Here is a 21,151-nt window from a genome sequence, read left to right on the forward strand (position 1 = left end):
AGTTCTTCAGGGACAGGGTGAGTGTTTTCCACAGGGGACTGCAACTATCTATGATAGGCCCTGTAGGAATAGAGGCAATGTAACACCAAGAGGAGAAAGATCTCAGCACCTAAAGCCCGTTCTGTTTATCCCCAGCTACCACCAGCGGATGCTCAAGGCCTCCTGTGAACCTAACAGGTAGCACCAACCAATGATATTACATGGTGCGGTTGTTAAGGTATTTAATAGAAAGAAAAAAAGTATCAAAGCAGCAATCCCCTCCAAATTAAGAATGGTCTTTAATTTTATCCAGGCGTTCTCCTTGTTTATAACTCTCCATTCTTACTTCCAGAAACCCCCAGTTCTGCTGCTACTCTGTAGTTCTCGGTATGACTGGGACAAAGCCAAGCAATAACAAAAACGTTTGCAATACTCTTGTTATTTATTGGCTTGTCATCAAAAACATTACCAGCGCCATATTATGCTTTCAGACAATAATAGCAAAGAGGGACACAAACCCACAGAAATGGTTTAGCAAATATTACTAATTTTTATGTTTTTTTCCCATAAACAAATAACATAAACAAATAAAAGGATTACTGCTTTAAGTGACACAGACAAATGACATACTATACATTTTCTTACATTTCCACATATATTAATTTTACTACCAATTTAATCTGGGCTCTCATCTGATGTCAGAGGCACTAAGATAGGAATACGCTTATAGTTGTATACAGATATCTATACATGAAGAGAACAACAATATATATATATATATATATATATATATATATATATATATATATATATATATATATATATATATATATATATACACAGTGGTTGACAAATCACCAAAAAATCTACTCGCCACACAAAAAAATCTACTCGCCACCTAGTACCAAACGTGTGCTGATTGGGCCAATGTTTACTCGCCCGGGGGTTAAATCCACTCGCCCGGGGCGAGCAAATGTATAGATTTGACAACACTGTATATATATATATATATATATATATATATATATATATATATATATATATATATATATATATATATATATATACATACACACACACACACACACAAACACACGTGTGTGTGTGTGTGTGTGTGTGTTTGTGTGTGTGTGTGTGTGTAAATATATATTTAAAACCAGAATTTGAACTCATATTTTGGGGGTTCAATATGAGCTTATTGGGGTTCTGTATGTGTAAAAATACATACATACATACATACATACATAGTATCTTTACACATTTTCCCAAAGAAAGTAGAACCAGCCATTTAAAAAGGGCTGCAATATAAAAAATAAAAAAAGCTCCTGCTTTGGGTTGAGCAGAATGGGTTGCTGCTGTAATATTTTACAGCAATATATAACATTTATATATAACATTAACATAATATATAACATTTCCTTCAACATAAGCGTATAGTATTTGAGCTTTTTACTCTGATACATAGACACATCCAGCCCTTTGTGTAAATGAAACCATACCTGTGCTCTCTTTTAGATCAGGTTGTCCAAAAATGGCCAACCCCAAAATACAGTACTGATATACTTTCTAATGTTTAATAGAGAAACATGTAGGCTAATCATATACTTACGGCTTCCAACAGCCCCTTTACCGTCGGATACTTTAACATCAGCGCATCAAATACTTCATCGGTTTCTTTCCTCACATAAAGAAGCACTGAAAAACATTGAGTGAAGATGACTGGATCAAACTCTAGAGCGTTGTGTATTAGACAATTATTAAAATCACCAGATAGACATCAGAATTCTACAAACAAAGAGCATTATCAAGGACAGGAGCATTGGACAGGGAAGGGACTCACAAACACAATCTGTCATGAACCACTCTAGAGCATATGGAGGATTACAAATGATATAAATGTGGGACACACTGTAGTTTGTCATAGTTTTCTTTTAGTGGAAAACATTACAGTTTTTCATAGATTAAATAACAGTGTAAAGAGATTTCTAAACCACGTAGTTTTCTTCTTGAACTGTTCTGTGGCAGCACAGTTGGAAGGAAGCATATATATCCTAAAGTGATAGAGATGGAGATGGAGATAAACTCTGCAAGTCTTTCAGTGGAGCGGTGACAAAATGAGCATAAATTAGCAGGAGCCAAGTGTACTAACTGTAAGAGGTGGATCCGAGGTCTGAAGACTAGAGGTGTCCGGTTGTTGTGCCCATACCTTCTTGAAAACGTGTGTCAGGAAGCGGATGAAATATTGCCATTTTGTGTCAAAAACCAGAGGGGGTAATTTAATATAGTCCGAAGTAGCTGTTTGTGCTGTTATCAGCCAAAGACTCAAATTAAATTTAATGGGCATTAGTAGTGCAATCAACCACTTCAGACTATATTCAATTCAATAAGGTGCAGAATCTTTATTTAAGCCATTGTCTCTGCAAATTCAGACATTGGACATATGTAATGTCTATGTTCTTCTCTCCTGTGTATTGTTAACATTTCCTTTGAGAATTAATACTGTTCAGCATGGCAATGAGTGACCTGCTTGGGAAAAAGTATTGTCCCATATATTGAGCTGTGATATGGTGAATCTGTGGTGATTTATCCTGGCATGCAGGTATATATGTAGCCCCCTACTACGTGCCATTCTTGCCACCCCCTCGGTGTTCCCTGTGGCGCTGGGCACCGCAGTTGCATAGTCGGCATCATGCAATGACATTAGGATGCTCATAGTGTGTGTCATGCCATGTATTGGTGTCTTACAGAACTCCGGTGGGAGTACTTTCTAGAAGGTGTCGCCCTATACACAGATAACATATAGAGCCTGCTGGGAGCAGTGTAAATAGAAGTAATTATATCTCTATTTACACTGCTCCCGATTAATGTTGGGTCTTGCTGTTACCATGGTAACGTTATATGTTGTTGCAAGTATGACAGGTTAACTTATGTTGCTTAATTATATACACGTTTCTTTTTATGTACATTTTCACATGTTTTTTCATTGTATTTATTTCTCATCATTAAGGATTAGATAGTACTACAATTAAATAATGTACCCTGTCGTTATGACTATGTTGTTCACATTTACTTTTGTTTGACGTTTGTGATATATTACTTTATATAATGCATTTTATAATACTTATTTAGTAAACGCCTTTTGTTCTTTCACATTTTTTGCTTCTATACACATCCCACGTTTTTCTTCTCTGTAGAGCAGCACCTTTTCGAGAATATTTCTCAGGCTCATACTTGCAGTATGTACAGTAGTCCTGAGATAGGCTGCATATATTCAGGCAAAATGGCGGTTACATTTTATTGCACAATAAATATTCTTTATCAAGTCTGTAGTGTCCATGACATCCCTTTTCATACTTAAATCAGGACTGCAGCTGGGGGCCCCCTGTATGCAAGCACTGGCCACATAAGTAGTACAGTATGTAGAGATGGGCAAATATTTTTTTTACGGATTTGGGCGACTTTGCACAAATCACTCTTTAAAAGAGCAATCTGCAAAAAAAATCCCACAGACAAACAACAATCTGTTTCTTGATTCATTTTTGAAAGAGACACACAGAGACACCAGCCTTTCTAATTTTAGCAGTCGCCAGATAAGTTAAGGAGACATGCCTCTGCTGAAAGAAACACACCTGAGGTACCTAGCTAGGAGATATGCTAATAGTATGTAAAGTATATTTAACGGAGTCCCGTCCCACACTTCCTAAAACGATTTCCATACAAACTGTATGGAGTTGATAATAAGGCACCAACCTAATGACTAGAATGGTGTCAGACCCAATAGGACAAGAACCCACAACCACTGCTTATCTAGGCCACAGCTCTAGCAGTGTGAGCTAAACCAGGTGATGGCCAGCACCACTGTCCTAGCTGTGATTCACCTTGTGTTTACTTATGTGTCAGAAAACGTGTTTTATTTAATTTCAATTACAATATGAAGAGAGAGAAAAGGCTATAGCTAATGTGAACTCCTAAATACTCCAAGTGGGTAACATTGATATTCACCTTAATATATGTGCAAGTCAGAGATGACTTGGGAATTGGGTTTGAGGTACTGGGAGGTATTAATCATAAAAGTAAACACATATTTGTGCTTACAATCTAATCTGATAGGAAAAATGCAAAACAAATGTAAAGAAAAGCATGAGGAAATATAATCTCATAATAGAATGATACCTGCAGCACATTACAGGTCCTGCCAATACAGATTGGGTCAAGTATAATTGTGCAGTTCAGATTGTGCTACCTTTTTACTACCAATTTAAACTGAGGAATACTAGTAATTTAGTCAACTTAATATAATTTAACTTTTTTGGATATAACGCTGAAAATGTATTTAAAAAAAAAAGAAAACATAGCAAATGTGGTCACACTGCATGCCCTGATTAATCTCTTCCATTCAAGGCATTTTGTTTATGTACTGGAGACTTCTACCATCAACAGTGAAGGTAAAATGTGTTCTCAGATGACTAATCCCTTTTACACGTAAACCAGTAAAGCAAATAAAAAGGCTTGCAAGTAATTTTCTACATTGTGGTGCTAATACTTAAATACTCGTCACTGACAGAGGAATCAGCATTGCATTGTTGTTCACTAGCCATTGTATGAAATAATTTACAATGCCATAAGCTTCCTTAAATCAGCAGTTTCTCTTCCCAGAACCCCTTTCCATTTTGTTTATACATTGGTGGGAAGCAGGTATCCTTAGAGCTGTACAATGTTAATTTCACCATCTGGTTCCCGAGATACATACTGTATGGTACTTCCTGGTTTCTTAAATGCCCTGCGTCATGCAGGCCAACAGGAAGCTGACACGTGGCTTCCTGCTGGCCCGCCTTAAAACAGGAGATTTACATCACCATTTTGTTTGCCCTGGAGGGACTGGTACTGGTGCTACGTTTTTGAGGAGCCATATGTGTATGCATTTTCTTAACACTTTATTGAGACTGTTATAATACTTTTCCTTTTTCTCTTTTATACCCTAGAAACAACGATCCATGCGCTTGGAGCCATTCTTTTGATGTATTTGCTAAATAAGGGTTTGGAATCTCTTGGGACTCTGGCTGCAGGATTTACCAGGTTTCATCTGTTCTCCAAAGAAGGTATGGGAGAGAGTTTGTTTTTAGTATTTTTGCCCACCACGGCAGCCCCTGTGAGTTTTTTTTTTTTCCCAACTTCATTTTATTTGCAATTTTCAATGGGTTACAGAAAATAAAGAGGGAAAATTCAGGACCACATCTAGCAGTTTTCAATTTGAACAGTAATGATGGGGTCAAATTAACAGCAACTAATAACAACACATTTAAATAAGAATTACACCAGACAAATGCATAGGGAAAGAGGGGAGGGGGGAAGGTGGGAACACCTTCTTTATCAGCCTTAGGTTTTTAACTTGTCTGTTTTACTGTACCTATTATCTATAAAAAATACTCATTGTTCCAGGCCTTGCCGAACAACCTCGGGGGGAACAATGTAATCCCTCCTATAGTAAGGCCAGTTCTCCGGTGTGAGTTTTTTTAAATGCCAAGGGATTGAAGGACATAATCAAGGGCTGGTTCAATAGTAACTGCAGCACGAAGAGGGCGGAGTGACAGAAGGAGACTAGAGGTGTAGGAATACGTCAGTTCAGCAGCAGTAGGATCTCTAAAGTTGTCTTGCTGTGATAGACAAATAGTATATAAAAGTATTTTGCAGTGCCCAGTTTGTTCAGAATATCATAGTCATCCAAGGCAGAGTGTGCATTGTACGGTATGTTGTTATATGACACTAATCCACATCAGAGCAGGCTTGAGTGAGGTGTGAAAAACCTTTCAAGTGGAGATTTCTCAAGCTTCCATGTGTACAGGCAGCAAGGTTTATAGCAGTGCTGAGCAAACTGTTTCAGCTGCGGCCCCCTTCCTGGGAGCCGCAGCGTTCGTGGCCCCCCTCCCCCGAAGGCACGGCTTCAAATGACGTTGCGGGTCACATCACGTGACCCCACCGCGTCATTTGACGCACATTGCCATGGCGATGCGTGATGTCACATGACCCTGCGGCGTCATTTGACGCCGCGTCGCCAAAGACCCGGCTACCAGTAGGTAAGAGACGTTACAGAGGCCTCACGCCTCCCTCGGCATTAAATTAAATGCCTGGGGGAAGAGCGCGGGGCCTCTAACAGCCCGCGCCCCCCCTGCAAATTCTCCCGCCCCCCAGTTTGCGCACCGATGGTTTATAGAATAGCACATTTATTGTGACCTGTAGAATTTTTCTGGAGTGCCATGTGTTGGAAAGTATCTTTATTCCAGTTGGATAACATCTATAAATGCAGCGAAGGAGGGTTATTTGCTGGATAAGGAGGAAAGCTGGATGGAGTCTCAGGACATGTGGAGTATAGAACCAGAGATGATACTAGTTTTCACAGTACAGTACCTTCATTGTGTGGACTTCACTGCAGGTGGTTTGCACCCATGGTGGGATCTTTTTTGAAGGTGGAGGGAAAGGTTGAATCCAATGCGAAGCTCCATGCAGAGAGACAATCTTTTGATTGCTTGTTGATTTTTTGTATGATTTCAGTACTAATTAAATACATTTTTGTAAATACATTATACTATCCTACACGTTTTTTGATGAATGATTATGTTTGAGTGCTGGTCCAATAGATTTCTTGCATACGTTTCTCAACTTATTCATGCAAATTGTCGCACAATTTGCCAATATTCATGAAATTTGCAAAATAGTCACAAACATTGGTAGCAAGGCCAGTATTGTAACATGTGCAGTTGCTGATTTCATGCAAAGTTTCAGATCTTTGCCATTTTGCCCAGCTGCTTGTGTCCAAAATGTGCCGTCCTGCACAAAGGTTTCACCTAACATTTTGATCACGACTGTGGAGTGAAACATTTCTGTAACTTTGCGCCGCTATGTATTTTATCACTGAAAGGGTTAAATGAATAATAAATTGGCACTGCAAAAAATGTACTTGGATCAACATTTTGGAAGCTCAATAAATAAATATGGCTGCCTGTCTTTGCAAGAAAGCAGAAGTGGTTTTTTTTTTCTACAGTAGCTGTCAAATAATAGAAATGGTGAAATATGTCTCATCGATGGCTGACACATACCAGGCTTGACTGTTCCACTGGGATTTTTAGTAGGCTTTCTTACTACATCAGAGTCTTGCAAGCTATAGTATGGCCTGGGGAACACTAGATACAATATATCACAAACGTATATTATAAGGGTATTTGCCAAAGGTCCATCCATTGCGGAAAAATGCTTTATGCAGAGAAACCCAAATAATATATTATTTGTGTCACTATACCAGTGGTTTTCAACCTTTTTTTGGTTGGTCAACCCAAGAATTCGATTCCAAAATTCTGGGGAACCCCAACCCCTGCCCCGTCTCTTGCTCCCCCCAGCCATCTCACCCCCACCCCCGTCTTTTGTGTCTCTTCCCCCCTCACACACTCCCCCTTGCGCTCACTCTCCCCCACACTTTCTCCCTTGCAATCACTCTCCCCCTTTATTTCCCGCTCTCTCTTCTATACACACACTCCCCCCCACACACACTTTCACTCACACCCACACACACACCCTCTCAAACAACCCCCCACCCCACAAACTCACACACACACTACCCCTCTCAAACAACCCCCCACCCCACAAACACACACACACTTCTCCCCCCCAGCCCCACACACTCTCCACCCCCAGCCCCACACACACTCCCCCCAGCCCCACACACCCCTCTCTCACACACACACAGACCCCCCCCCCCCACACACACAGACCCCACACACACACACAGACCCCCCACACACACACAGACCCCACACACACACAGACCCCACACACACACACACACAGACCCCCACCCCCCCACACACACACACACAGACCCCCCCACACACACACACAGACCACACACACACACACAGACCCCACACACACACACAGACCCGCCCCCCCCCCCCACACACACACACACATACACACACACACACATACACACAACCACACACACACACACAGTCTTTAAGAGAGTCGGCTCTGATTATTTTCTTCCTTTCTCTTCTGTCAGCCAGAAGCTGACGGCAGAAGCAGGGAGAGGGAAGAGCTTTGAGCTGCCGCTGATGCCGGGTCACTGCTGTGTTGGGGTGCTGCCACGCCTGGGACAGCAGGGAGGTGTAGCCCAGCTTTCCCCCTCCAGCGGACACGGAACCCCTGAGGGTTGCTTGCGGAACCCTGGTTGAAAATCACTGCTGGTGTGGGGGTACAGTGCAGGCTTTTAGGGATCCCTCTGGTTCTTTCCATCTCGGTGTCAGCACCTCCAGACATAGGGGGCTCCAGCAAAACTGAAGGTGGTCTCCAGTATGACAGTCCTTACTCTTAGTTACCTCCCTCCATGCAGACTGCAGTGGAGCCAGAAGTACAAATGAGGATGTTCTTTATTACAGCAGCCACTGCTGGTGTTGTTGCAGCGTATGCTCCAATGGATCAGGTAGATCACTGGCTTCTGGATGGAACTGGCCTGTGAGTAATGATGAGGCCTAGCTGGATTAGATTATGTGTTCAGCCCATGGAGGGGCTGAGCACATGTCTCACTCCCGGCCGGGGGGAGACACTGCAAGCTCCTACCCCATGAAGGGATAGTCTCGAACCCACTCCAACAGCCATAATTTAGACACTTCCTTCCTGCAGCTCAAAGAGGGAGGGCCCAGTATCTGTACCACCATTGGCTATCACAGATCCCTTTGTCAACTCCACTCCTGTCACTCAGGAATTCAGCATGAGGAGGGGGAAAACCCCATAGGATAGCCTGTCACAGTCTACATCTTATTAGAATTTACATGACAGGGGAAGGTAGAGAGATAGCTGGACTAGCCACCGCTATATACAATTCCCCGGTACATATATTTTTTACTATAAGATATGTCAAATATACCGTTTGGCATACTGTATTTAGCTGAAGTCACTGGCAGTGAAAGAAGGATGTTACTTGTTCAATATGTGTGCAAAACACTGTATGTAAAGGAAACATAAAGAGCAATATTATAGTTACAGCATAAAGAAAAAAAGAATGCCCTTGTGAAAGTACAGTAATTGTGGTAGGTTTCTTGGGCTTAATTTAAGATCGGGATTAGCACTGTATTTTTAGCATCAGACAAGTCTAAGTATTTTAAAATATTGTTTAATATATTGTTTGCAGCTGGTTGCGACAGGTTCAATGCCAGGTCCATCCTTCCTCTAATTATAGAGGTAAATAAGGATTTTAATCAGTTAGTGTTAGGACCTGCGATATTATGGTCATGCCTTGAAAGTGGCTCGCAGGCTTATATGCTTTGGCCAAAGGGTTAACTAAATTACCCTTTTTTCAAGAGATATATTGCTATTTCGCTGTGTATTTTTGTCACATTGGATGTTAGTCTATAATTGAGGCCTAAGTTTCTGCAGCTTCCAGGTGTCAGAGTAGCTTGTACTTTATTAAGACTAACACAATCTTACACCTTAACCTGTACACTGGCCAAAACTCTTATTATGTTTTTGGAGGATATGTCAGTACACTTCTTATTTATTTTATATTTTTAAAGGTATGTTGAAGTTATGAGTCACCACGTTTGTCACAGACATTATAAACATTAATGTCATTTCACATGACTTTCAACTCTCCAAAGTTGGCAGGAAGCTACAATGTACCTACATTATCCAGCAGAATAGATGTTTCTAACACTGGTGGAACATCACTACCACAAATGACATTGCAGGGGGTGAGAATTAGACAAGCAGAGATACTGTATACAGAATGCAGGTAGAGAAAAAAATTCTGGCGGTGCATCTGCTCCTGAGAGGAAAAACTGCAGACCGGGACTTCTTACTGGTCAAAAAGCTTTATTTGGCACATAGCAGCCAAAGAAACACTCTTTGATAAAGCGCGGAGTGACGCACGAAACGCGTAAGAGTGTTTCTTTGGCTGCTATGTGCCAAATAAAGCTTTTTGACCAGTAAGAAGTCCCGGTCTGCAGTTTTTCCTCTCAGGAGCAGATGCACCGCCAGAATTTCTTTCTCTACCTGCAATCTACATTCACCCCAGTTGGAGCACGCTGACGTCCAGGAGCCCTTACACACTCAAACAGTGAGTTCGTTTCATTACATGAGTATACCCCGTATAAGTTATTCCTCGGGACAGAGGCTATTGGGGATACTCTACCACTGTGTTCTCTATGTGTGAGAAACAAGGGGTAAAATTCCACATATGGGACAGTCTCTGAGAAGTACAAAAGTGAAATTATTTACACTTATATGTTTGCTGGACTCTTTTGAAGTGGCGCCGCTAGGAAGCTTGGGACTCCCATTTTTCTCTTACTGTATACAGAACACTGAACATGGCAGCACGCAGAAACAAATCATGAAGTCCATTACTTATTATGATTTCACTTGATTATTTTAAGACAATCTACTCCTATCTTGATTAAACACTCAAAGTTATTACTTTGCATGAAAAAAAATTAACAGTGTTTTTAATTAAGGCGTAGCCTGTCTTTAAGCATGTCCAAGCTCAACATTCATGCCTCTCAACACCTCTACAGACTTCTCTAAACATACAAACTTATTAAACACGAGTAAGGCACTGGTACAGCAAGTCGTTAAAAAAACATGTGACGTTATCATTTATTTTTATAAGTGGTTTGCAAACAAATGTTGCAGCAATACATGGAAACTTGCATGCTGCAATTGTACACACGGTGTTGGCTATTTACAGTACATTTGAGATGCATACCTTTCTTATGTTCTTCTTTCATTTGCTTTGATACAGGTGGGCCATATTCTTCATCCACGGGCCGAAGCATCCTTTTCACCAGGACACTACTGCTACAAATAAAGTAAAACACATGTTAACACTGTATTGCCAAACAAGAGGAGAAGAAATGTTAATGAGTGAGAGCTAAAGTCCATTAAAAGAAATAAAAGATTTTTTGTCAACTCTCTCTGTCTGAAACCTCCAGTGCTGTGAGTGCACTTTCTGTATGTATATAGGGAGGCAAAGGAGGTATCTTGCCTCATAGATTGCATGCTTTGTATTCTCCCCAGAAGCATCCGGTGCTGGCCACTGATAGGTGAAGAAGAAACAGGACGAAAAGAAAGAATTATGAGGGATGCAGGGATGACCTTCCAGTGTATTTTTACCAAGTTGTTTTTAAATATTCATCACACACATCACACACTTTATTTACACAAAATGTAAAGAGAATGTAAAAGCAATTTTTGTCATACTGTATGCTCTCTTGGATTCAAAATTTTAATAGGGTTTGGGGAAAAATACTATTTTGCAGGGGAAATCCGTGTTAGGGGTTAAAAAAAAAAATCTTGCTGCCCTGATTTTGTGTCCAATAATGTTTTTACAGCTTCAATTATTTTTTCCACATTTGGTCTTGTTCCTTTCAACATTTCCATTTAGTTTTGACATTCTAAGCCAGTGTTTTTCATTCTTAAAAAGTTACATGCAATTTTCAGGTCATGTGAAGATTGGACCAAAAAACGAAGAATTTACAATGCATGTGATCTCAGACGCGCTAATAGAGAGGGTTGGGGTTCCTTACAATGCATCTGATCTCAGCAGCGCTATTAGAGAGGGTTGGGGTTCCTTACAATGCATCTGATCTCAGAGGCGCTATTAGAGAGTGTTGGGGTTCTTTACAATGCATCTGAGCTCAGACGCACTAATAGAGAGGGTTCGGGCTCCGCAGAATTTTACAATATAATTATAGCGTCCCATAACAAAAAAAAAAAGACTGAAAATCCCTGCTCTAAGCAATGAAAATAGAGGAAGAGCATTAAGGTTTTTATACAGTATTTCAAGAGACCAGAATAACTGGACCTGTATGAACACTTGTCCTTTGCTCCCATGTTAGCAAGAGAAGAGGAAAGGGTAGGGAAAAGAAGAGCTATACAAAAGCAAGAGTATGTCAAAGGACATTTAAAAAAAAGCCCCTCTCTTTCAACTCTGAAGGGATTTAAACCTATTTTTAAACCTGGACATAGTGAAACTTCTGCTGAAGTTTAATAAATGCGACAAATCTTGTACATTTGTCACGTGTGAAAATCCACAAATTTGTCAAAGTTCCCCAAAAAGAAACCCAAAGCGGGTTTTCCCATAGTGAATCGTGTTTTTCTCAAAAAACGCATCTGTTTGTTTAGGTTTTACTTTATTATGAATCAAATTTGCGAAAGATAATTTTTTATTAATTGTTTTGGCCAATATAGTCAATAAACAAACTAGCATACATAGTATATAGGAGAGAAAGGATATTATTAGAACAAGATATACATTATCAATGTTTTGGTCCCCAACGTGACCTTGATGAGCACTGCATTGTGATTCTATCAATATACATTGCACCAACGTTACGTATGTGTTCTTTATAGTAATGTGTGCTGACCATTATTTGTGTTTTGATTTTTTGCAAACGTCAAAAAGAAAAGCTGTGCAAAATTTAGCTTGGGCAACTTTATACATTTCAAATTGAAACCTACAGTATCATTAAACAACAGACAGTAGTTCTGAATTTCACGGGAAGCAACCAAACTGGTTTAACATCAGATTGCCATTTCTGATTGTCATTTTATAGACTTGCAAACAATTACTGTATGAAAAAAAAAACACTTTCACCAACACAATCCACATAGCAAGATACTGTAGCAATTCTGTCTGAAAAGTAACGAAATGCAGCTAGTAAAATACAGGCATACCCCGGTTTAAGGACACTCAATTTAAGTACACTCGCGAGTAAGGACATATCGCCCAATAGGCAAATGGCAGCTCGCGCATGCGCCTGTCAGCACGTCCTGAACAGCAATACCGGCTCCCTACCTGTACCGAAGCTGTGCGCAAGCGGGGGGAGACTATAGAGCCTGTTACAAATGCGTTATTTACATCAGTTATGCACGTACTGTATATGACGATTGCAGTACAGTACATGCATCAATAAGTGAAAAAAGGGTAGTGCTTGACTTTAACTACATTTTTGCTTTGCATACATGCTCTGGACCCATTGCGTACGTTAATGCGGGGTATGCCTGTACTCCTTAATCCCATGAAGTTCTGAGCAAGAAAATACTTCGCGGGTTTTATAGAATATATTCACATTTGTAGATTTATTAAACCAACAGTAATTTAGCATAAATTATTTATATAGAAATGTAAACTACATGTTTATGTGAAAATATAAGTGTTAATTAAATGGATTTACAATAGAGCGCTACTACTGTATGCATGGCTCTCACTAATCAGAATTGATGAAATAAACCACTGCAAGCAATATGGCCCTGCTCAGAAGATGCATTTTCAGTGTGTTAGACAAATAACAAAACCAAATAACAGAAAATAAATAAAACATGACATAACTTGCTCTATATTCATGGGAGTAATGTGCTTAGTTGCTGAGAACTTACCCTTCTATTTCATCATCAGTATTGTAAAAAACCTGCAGGAAAAAATAACAGCTCAATCGTTAGAACGTAACTTGTACATTTGAAAAACCACAGAGAGAAGCAAATCAGATATAATGTAATCAAATTAACATCTATCCTGGTTCAGACCGTTACTTAAAGAATTAGATAAATATAAATAAAATAGCACACATAAATTATTGCCAGAACAGCATAACAAGATTAGCATTTGATCCAGGGTTCGTATTATTGTTCCATTTATCTACATTTGATGAAAAGCAATTAGCACCAATGTAATCTAGCACAGCGGATCATTTGGGTAGCTGACATTCCAATAATTAGCCCTGGAATAACTCAATGCTTTGCAAGGTATATGGCACTAAAAGGGGATACAGATACAGGTTGCTTAAACTGGCAGTTCCACCTCCTATGCCAATTTATAGAGGTGGATGACGAAGTAGAACTTTAACATGTTATTTACACTAGGCATGCTGACATACTGATGCAGCGGCCGTTATTCGAACACATCACGGCGCCGATTTTGAGTTCTCTGCTGTTCCCCACGCAGCATGAACGCGGCCAATCACCCCAGGCACCCGCGCTTATCGCGGATGTTTTGTTTGAATTTCATGGATTCTGTTTCTTCGTTTGCATTAAAATGGATGAATTGTAATGTGTACAGTACTGTGCTACTGTGTAAATTTCATGTTTTTAATAGCCAGAACACTAAAATTCATTTTTCTGCACTCGCCGCGCTCGCAGCTTAGTGCGGGAAGGCTGGAATTCATCCCGCGGTTTCAAATCGGGATTCCGATGTACATGACACGTGAAGTGTTCGAATAACGGCCGCTGCATCAGTAGGCTTCGAAAATAAAGGCCATGAAGATTATGGGATGCAGATCACCCATCTTCATTCCAATTACCAATAAGACTCTGGAGAAACTTCTACTTTTACTTGGCTACTTGCAGTAAGTGGGCTACCAGGTTAGATAGTTTAAAATCCTCTTGATGAATTGTTACAATGATGCCTTCATACAACTGGGATGAGTATATGCCACACGAGGCCCTAACAAACATAGCAACACGGAGTTGGATTGCTGTTCACAAGGTGCCAAGCGTTGTGAAGATGTGGTATTCAGTACATTATGTAGCTTCTGGCTCATTCCAAATGACCGTGTCTGCCATTGTTCAGATATCAGAACTATTTCTGTGTTTTATAAAGTGCTTTAGGTCTACCTTACAAAATCTATTCATTTTTTTCCCCAAAGAGAGAGGAAGCTAAATTCCCAAATGTAACGGGTGGTATTGATTGTACTTGTGTTGCTAAGTGAAAGAAAATATATGCCAATGGCATTTTCTTTTGTTTGTGCACATTTTAATTTTGTTACCAGTAGGTACTGTACTTAATTAGATTGTTTCCAATGTAATCCATAGCAGCCATAGGGTTAGCACTATTAATCAGAGACTCTACACAAGTAAGCTATTCTACCACATGATAATGTAGCATACAGTCAGGTTAGTGTGAGTGGCATGGAATTAACCCCATCTCTTCCAGAGCGGCCTGCAACACATGACAAATTCACTACCATATTGAGTTAAAATCAAAATGAATGTGAAGAAGACCCTTTTTGAGGTGTATGATCAGGGATGTACAATTGAACGTGAAAATCACAGACTTCTATGTTAGAGAAAAGTGGCCCTTTTGTGTTTTATTTTAGATAATTAAGCCACGGAGCACTAGGACTCCTGCTATTATACCACAGAGATGGGAAAAATGGGGGCTTCAATGAGTAATGAATAAGCAATAACAAGCAGAAGAATGCACAGTGTTAGCGTGGACTTTTTTTTTTTTTTTTAACGGCTGGTGCAGTAGTCCGATAATTAAAAGAGCCTTCATTTTTAACTACTCGGTGTATTGCTCTGATTTTCATTAATTTGGAATTATTGTGAAATCATTGCCATAAAACACGCAAATACAATGCATGACAAGTTCACCAAATGAGTCAGGAATCACAAATGATAGTTTACAACACATTCTAAGTTTAACCCACTCAAGTTCTATTGACTTGGAAACGAGAGGTAACTTTCAAATGTTTTCCCGGTAAAACATTTTATAAATAAAATTGAAACAATTACAGTAAGTAACAGTTATTACATTGGGATTTCCCAGAACTCTTCCTTTCCTTGTTGTTATAAATGTATATACACATTTCCTCTGGGAGAGGGAGTGGCTCAGTTAGTAAAAGACACTGACTGGCACTGAGAGTCTGGTTCAATTCCCGGTGTCGGCTCCTTGTGACCTTGGGCAAGTCACTTTATCTATCTGTGCCTCAGGCATCAAAAACATAGATTGTTCACGGACTGTTGTTTCACTGACTCACCAGCTACCCTTAATGTCTGTAATGGGTTTGCATCCTTTAAGTGAAGAGCAGAGGAATGCAGGATCAGAGCATGAAGGACAGTGTGATGGGATCTTCTCACCCACCACAGATACGGATAGTGTTCTGCGCAGGAGGAAGGACTTCCATCTTCCCGTCACAGGCTACCTCCTTCAATACCTTGCTCCTGCACTTCTCTATTCGTCATATGCCTCAGTTACTTTAGTTTCTTCAGATGCTGGAAGAGTAAAATGGGATAACTCTATAATTAAGACAACAGTAGTTGAATTTAGACATGACATGTCGGAGTGAAAAATGATTGGGTTACAATCTTTGGCTATAGTGTATGTACACACACACACACATACACACCTTTCACATAAAAGGGATTAAAGACTGATATAGAACCATATAGTGTACTCTTATGATTAGCCACAGTTAGTAATTTTCATTCCTTTTCAGACAGATTTTTACAATTCAGTAGTTATAATGTAGCAGCAGTTAAACTCAAGGGACATATATCTTTTTCCAACTTAACTATTATCTTACTTTGCATCATTTCTTCTCATAGAAGAATAACAATGAATGCACAAAACATAAGCCGTACTAAAGTAAAGTTCTTCGCCAACTCACGCATTACAGAATCTATACCAAAGTAATTATTATGCACACAAAAAATCTTCTGGAATTAGAGACGGGGACCTTTTTTTATTGAGAAAGCTTTCTATTTCTAATATTATGAAAGGCACAAAGCCTACCCGCACAGTTACTAGTACAACATTATTTAGTTAGATACACAGTTATAGTATGGATCAAAATTAGAGGCTAGCTCAAGCAAAGTTTCATATCAGGAACCTTTAACACGCACCTTCAAAAACAACATGTATGGAGTGTTCGTTATACTCAGAGCCACTGACAGGTGGGGACGGAAGAGACAGGTGTCCAGGGTCCGGTGGCTGGGGGGGCCCGGCCAGCGCTGCAAGTCGGGTCCGACGTCTGGCCAGTCCTCTCGTAGCCGTGCCCCGGCTCTCCCTCAGCTGCAGGCCTCTATCCCTCTGTCCCACGCTGAGCTTCCGATGCTGCTGCACGACGGGCCTCTCTGATGTTAGTGTGCCAAAAGTAAGTGTGGCCAGCTTTCGGCGCGCGAACGCTGACGTCGGAAGCTCGGCGTGGGAGAGGGGCCTGTAGCTGAGGGAGAGCCAGGGCCAACTGCGAGAGGACTGGCGGCCGGGCCTGGAAATAGAGGGGGGAGCTTGCAATATCGCGACGGGGGGGAACCCGGACTTGGCTCTAGTCCTGGCCCCCGGGAAATCTGTCAGCGGCCCTGGTTATACTCCACACGTATCAAGAAAAATGAATACCGGTAAATATATATTATAGGATTACACTTAGAGCTGATTAATTATGAATGGAAGGTATTTCCTCTTAGTTATGACTATACTCTAGAACAGTTGGGAATGGGATGGAAAACACCATACAAAATGATCATAGCAAGGGTTTGTTTGAACTATGTTAAAGTAGCAATCCATGCGTCTCTTCCCCCATTCCCCCCCCCCCCCCACTAATTTTATCCAGGGTATCCCATGGAACTGAACCAGAGATTTATCTTTTCCAAATCTCCCACACAAGGCTAGTCTGCCTGGGAGAGCAATATGGCAGCCGGAGTCAGCCTCACCCTGACATCTAATATAAAACCTTTGTGCACATAGGTTTTTGTGGGGGGACTACTGCTTTCAATTATATTTCCCCAATGGTGAAATATCTCAAATGCTACATAAGTATTCTGCATATTTGTATATACAGTAGATATATTCTACCATACACCATTCTATACTTTTTAGTGTACAGCAAATAAAAAAATATCGCTTGTGAGCACATTCACAGGTCTCCGACAGGTTCACAAACCTGCCTTTCCCCATTATCTCTTAGCAAACAATGCTTCCACTGCAGCCAGGGATTCTGGGTAATGACATACAAATGAACACGCAGGGTGTCACCTTTTTCTACTTTTTAGGTATTTGTATCATGCGAAAGCTTTAAAAATACCTGTCCAGTCCTCTGTAGATTTCCAAAGTGGACATCGGGTATAAACAGAACAGGTTGGGAATCCAGGTCAGTCATTGTTTTGAAGAAGGTAATGTCGCTTTTTTTCTGCAGCGGTATTGCTGAGGACTTCCCTTCGGATGCTAAACCAAAATCACAGGATGAATATGTCAGAATCTGCCAGACCGAATTAGGTTACGGTGAATAAAAAATAAAAAAAGGACAAAAATCCTCCACTGTACAAAATGCAGCAAAACTAGAGAAGCCGTGGTTGTATCTGCATGTCTTCCACAAGTCACAAAATCTGTGTCATTCCCCCTATTGTCACAGGTCATAAACTGTATGATTAATCTTAACCACTGGGTGGCCATGTCACGGAGTGGTTCCTATCTAGTTTATTACCAGGGTTGCATGGAGTTAAGTTATCTATGGAAGGACAACTGGTTTAAGCTAAATCACAAACTATAGCCTAGTTTATGTTGAACATACCGTAGTGGGAGTTAACCTTCAAATACTTTCCCAGAGAGGCCGAATAGGAGGCTGTGTTTAGAAATACTCTTAGGAGTATGTTTTATTTGCTTCTCACATACAATATGTCAGCTAATCTGACTATTCAGCCAAATATAAAGTTTCAGCGTAGTCTATTTGAAGAGTCTGAAACCTCAGACATGTGAAATAGGCAATTTATTCAGAGATGATCTTGGATAAATGATTGTCCCCATAAAAAAAAAACAAAAAAAAAAAACATGTAGTCTAGTTTATATTCTCATTTTCAAAATGGCTCCAACATTGGACATCCTGTAGACATATTGATTGGAATGTGGGTGTGACCTTCAAAATCTATGGGGAATGGTGGAGATCTCACAAGTGGCCGGCCAGGCTGTTTTCTAGATGGGTGTGGAGGTGCAGGTATACAGATTGGCATAAGAGAAAGCAGGCAATGCATCTATTAGCTAACTAACTATGAGAAGCGCTACTGAAGCTGTGGCAATGATGTTTCAGAAGATTCCTCCTTACGGGACAGACATTTTCCATGAGCAAAATCAATACACTGTACATAGATTCAGCTAGGACTCAAGCTTTAAAAAAATTAAACCAAATGGATTATCCAGTGCATTCAACATATCATCACTCACAATTGTTGCACTGAGCTTGTGTTGCCTGACCTTTTCCTTTCTTTCTATTCTGTTTTCTTTCTTCATCACGGATTTTTCTTTCTGCTCCCTAGAAAAAAAACAATACATAATGAAACATGTTTCTCCATGCAATTAAATTCCTTATGAGGATCAACAGGCAGACATTAGTTAAAGCAGCAATCCTAATTTCCAACTTTCTTTTTTTTATTATTTGTATATGTAAAGCATGTTACAATGTATCATTCTACATTCTTACCTGAGCTGGCAATTGTTTGGTGCTCCTGTTCTAAATCTGGAAAAATCCAGATTGTGTGCCTAACATAATGGCTGCTTCAGTCAGTTTAACTCAGAAGCTACAATGTATCCTTATATTACTACGGTAACATGATCTATTGTTACAGTTTACAGCTCAAACTGCTGTAAACTGCTGGAAACCTTTGCAACAAAATGATCACACACAGGAATCTGTTGCAAAGATCTTGCACTGCTTGGGAGGTGGGCTAAAACCTGCTATAGAAATGAAGGATGCTTTAAAACTAATTAAACAACCAAGTAATATCACTAAGGAGGATATTACTCTGACAAACCCCACTGACATTGCAAATGCATTCAATGATTACTTTGTGGGATGGGATGTGCTACTAGCTTATTAGCAAAATGCAACCCAAACAACAAACATGAACCTCATTCTGTCAGTACCCCTATAACCCCACCCTCTCCCAACACTGCTCACAAATTTCAATTTGTCCCAGTATCCAAAGAGGAGATTACACAAGCCTTCCTCAAATTAAAATTAAGCAGCCAATGTGGACCTGACTTACTGCAATCCAAGTTCCTAAGACTTGGTGTCCCAGCCATTGCTAAACCAATTGCGTCCATAGTCAACTCTATTCTGTCTGAAGGCCATATCCCTAAGACCGGTCAAACTGCCAGAGTTGCCCCAATCTTCAAAAGTGGGGACAAAAACACTCTCAAACTACAGGCCAATCTCTCTTCTTCCAATACTATCCAAAGTCATGGAAAAATGTGTCCACTCCCAATTAAGTGATTACTATACCAAGACAAAATTTCCCTAGCCTATTCCAATCTGGCTTTCGCCCCAAACACTCACCGGTAACTACCCTGCTGAAAGTTTGCAATGAAATCCACTGTGGAATCGAATGGCGACAACTCACTGGTGCAATATTCCTAGATTTTGCAAAGGCTTTTGATACTGTTGATCATGTTATCTTGCTTAAACTCCAGTGCTCTGGAATAGAGAAGCATGCTTTAAACTGGTTTCATTCCTACCTATCAGGTAGATCCCAACATGTGTCTCTCGGGCTCTAACTCCAACCCCTTTGATATCACCTGTGGTGTCCCGCAAGGCTCTGTTATGGGGCCCCTACTCTTCTCAGTGTTCATCAATGATCTTCCTACAGCTTGTAAGGAAGCCTCAATACACATGTATGCAGATGACACAATCTTATATGCACACAGCCATAGCCTCTCCGACCTTGAACACATACTTCAATCTGACTTTTTGAGACTTGAAAATTGGATTTCCCAAAACAAACGTTTTTTAAACACTACCAAACTAACAATGGTATTTGGAACAAAGGCTAATTTTCTAAAGCTTCCAATGACTGAGCTCCAGATCAAAACCAACGCTAAAACCACCCTAATTCCTGTGACTAGTTTTAAATACTTGGGCATATGGTTTAACTCCCATTTAACATTCGGGATGCACATTAATAACCTGACATCGAAAACCTATGCCAAACTAGGTGCACTTTACAGGATCAAAGTACTCTTGTATAGATCCACAGTTCTTTAATAACCCCTTGTGCTTTTGGATCCGTGTGTGTGTGTTGAAAGTACTTTGTAGTGATAGATACAGGCACGTTAATTAACATTGTGTTTGTCTGTGAAATTTATTCACAAGATGACCCGATCTGATAGGACCATTAACAGATATTCTGTCACTATTGGTTAATAAGGTAACCAGCCCCCTTCACTGTGGTCTTAAATACTCACTGAAGGGAAAGTAATAATTGACTCCTCCCCTGACGAAGCGTGAGGGACATGCGAAACATATTGTGGAGAAGGCAGAAGTAGGACGTTGCAGCTGTGACGTCATGGAGTAGACCTGGTCGTGCTGCAGTCCATTCACACCATCACCCGCAAGATACGGCTCATATGCTGGTTTTAACACTG

At 40.3% G+C, this 21,151-nt stretch overlaps 1 protein-coding gene across 6 annotated transcripts in view; it reads right to left on the reverse strand.

The window, feature by feature from the left end:
* The window catches only part of GRHL2 (grainyhead like transcription factor 2), a 149,904-nt gene that overhangs the window by 29,779 nt on the left and 98,974 nt on the right, over positions 1 to 21,151 (reverse strand). The window contains exons 10-15 of one of the 6 annotated variants that reach the window (XM_075582578.1): positions 18,956 to 19,043; positions 17,823 to 17,962; positions 13,402 to 13,433; positions 11,009 to 11,059; positions 10,730 to 10,818; positions 1,589 to 1,674 (exon numbers count right to left, since the gene is read on the reverse strand). In XM_075582578.1, the coding sequence (XP_075438693.1) occupies positions 1,589 to 1,674; positions 10,730 to 10,818; positions 11,009 to 11,059; positions 13,402 to 13,433; positions 17,823 to 17,962; positions 18,956 to 19,043 (486 nt within the window). Of the gene's footprint in view, positions 1 to 1,588; positions 1,675 to 10,729; positions 10,822 to 11,008; positions 11,060 to 13,401; positions 13,434 to 17,822; positions 17,963 to 18,955; positions 19,044 to 21,151 lie in introns of all 6 variants that reach the window. The other 5 variants (XM_075582577.1, XM_075582579.1, XM_075582582.1 and 2 more) reach the window with 5 other exon arrangements.

Source organism: Ascaphus truei, chromosome 2 (genome assembly GCF_040206685.1).
Source record: "Ascaphus truei isolate aAscTru1 chromosome 2, aAscTru1.hap1, whole genome shotgun sequence".
NCBI classification, from domain to species: domain Eukaryota; kingdom Metazoa; phylum Chordata; class Amphibia; order Anura; family Ascaphidae; genus Ascaphus; species Ascaphus truei.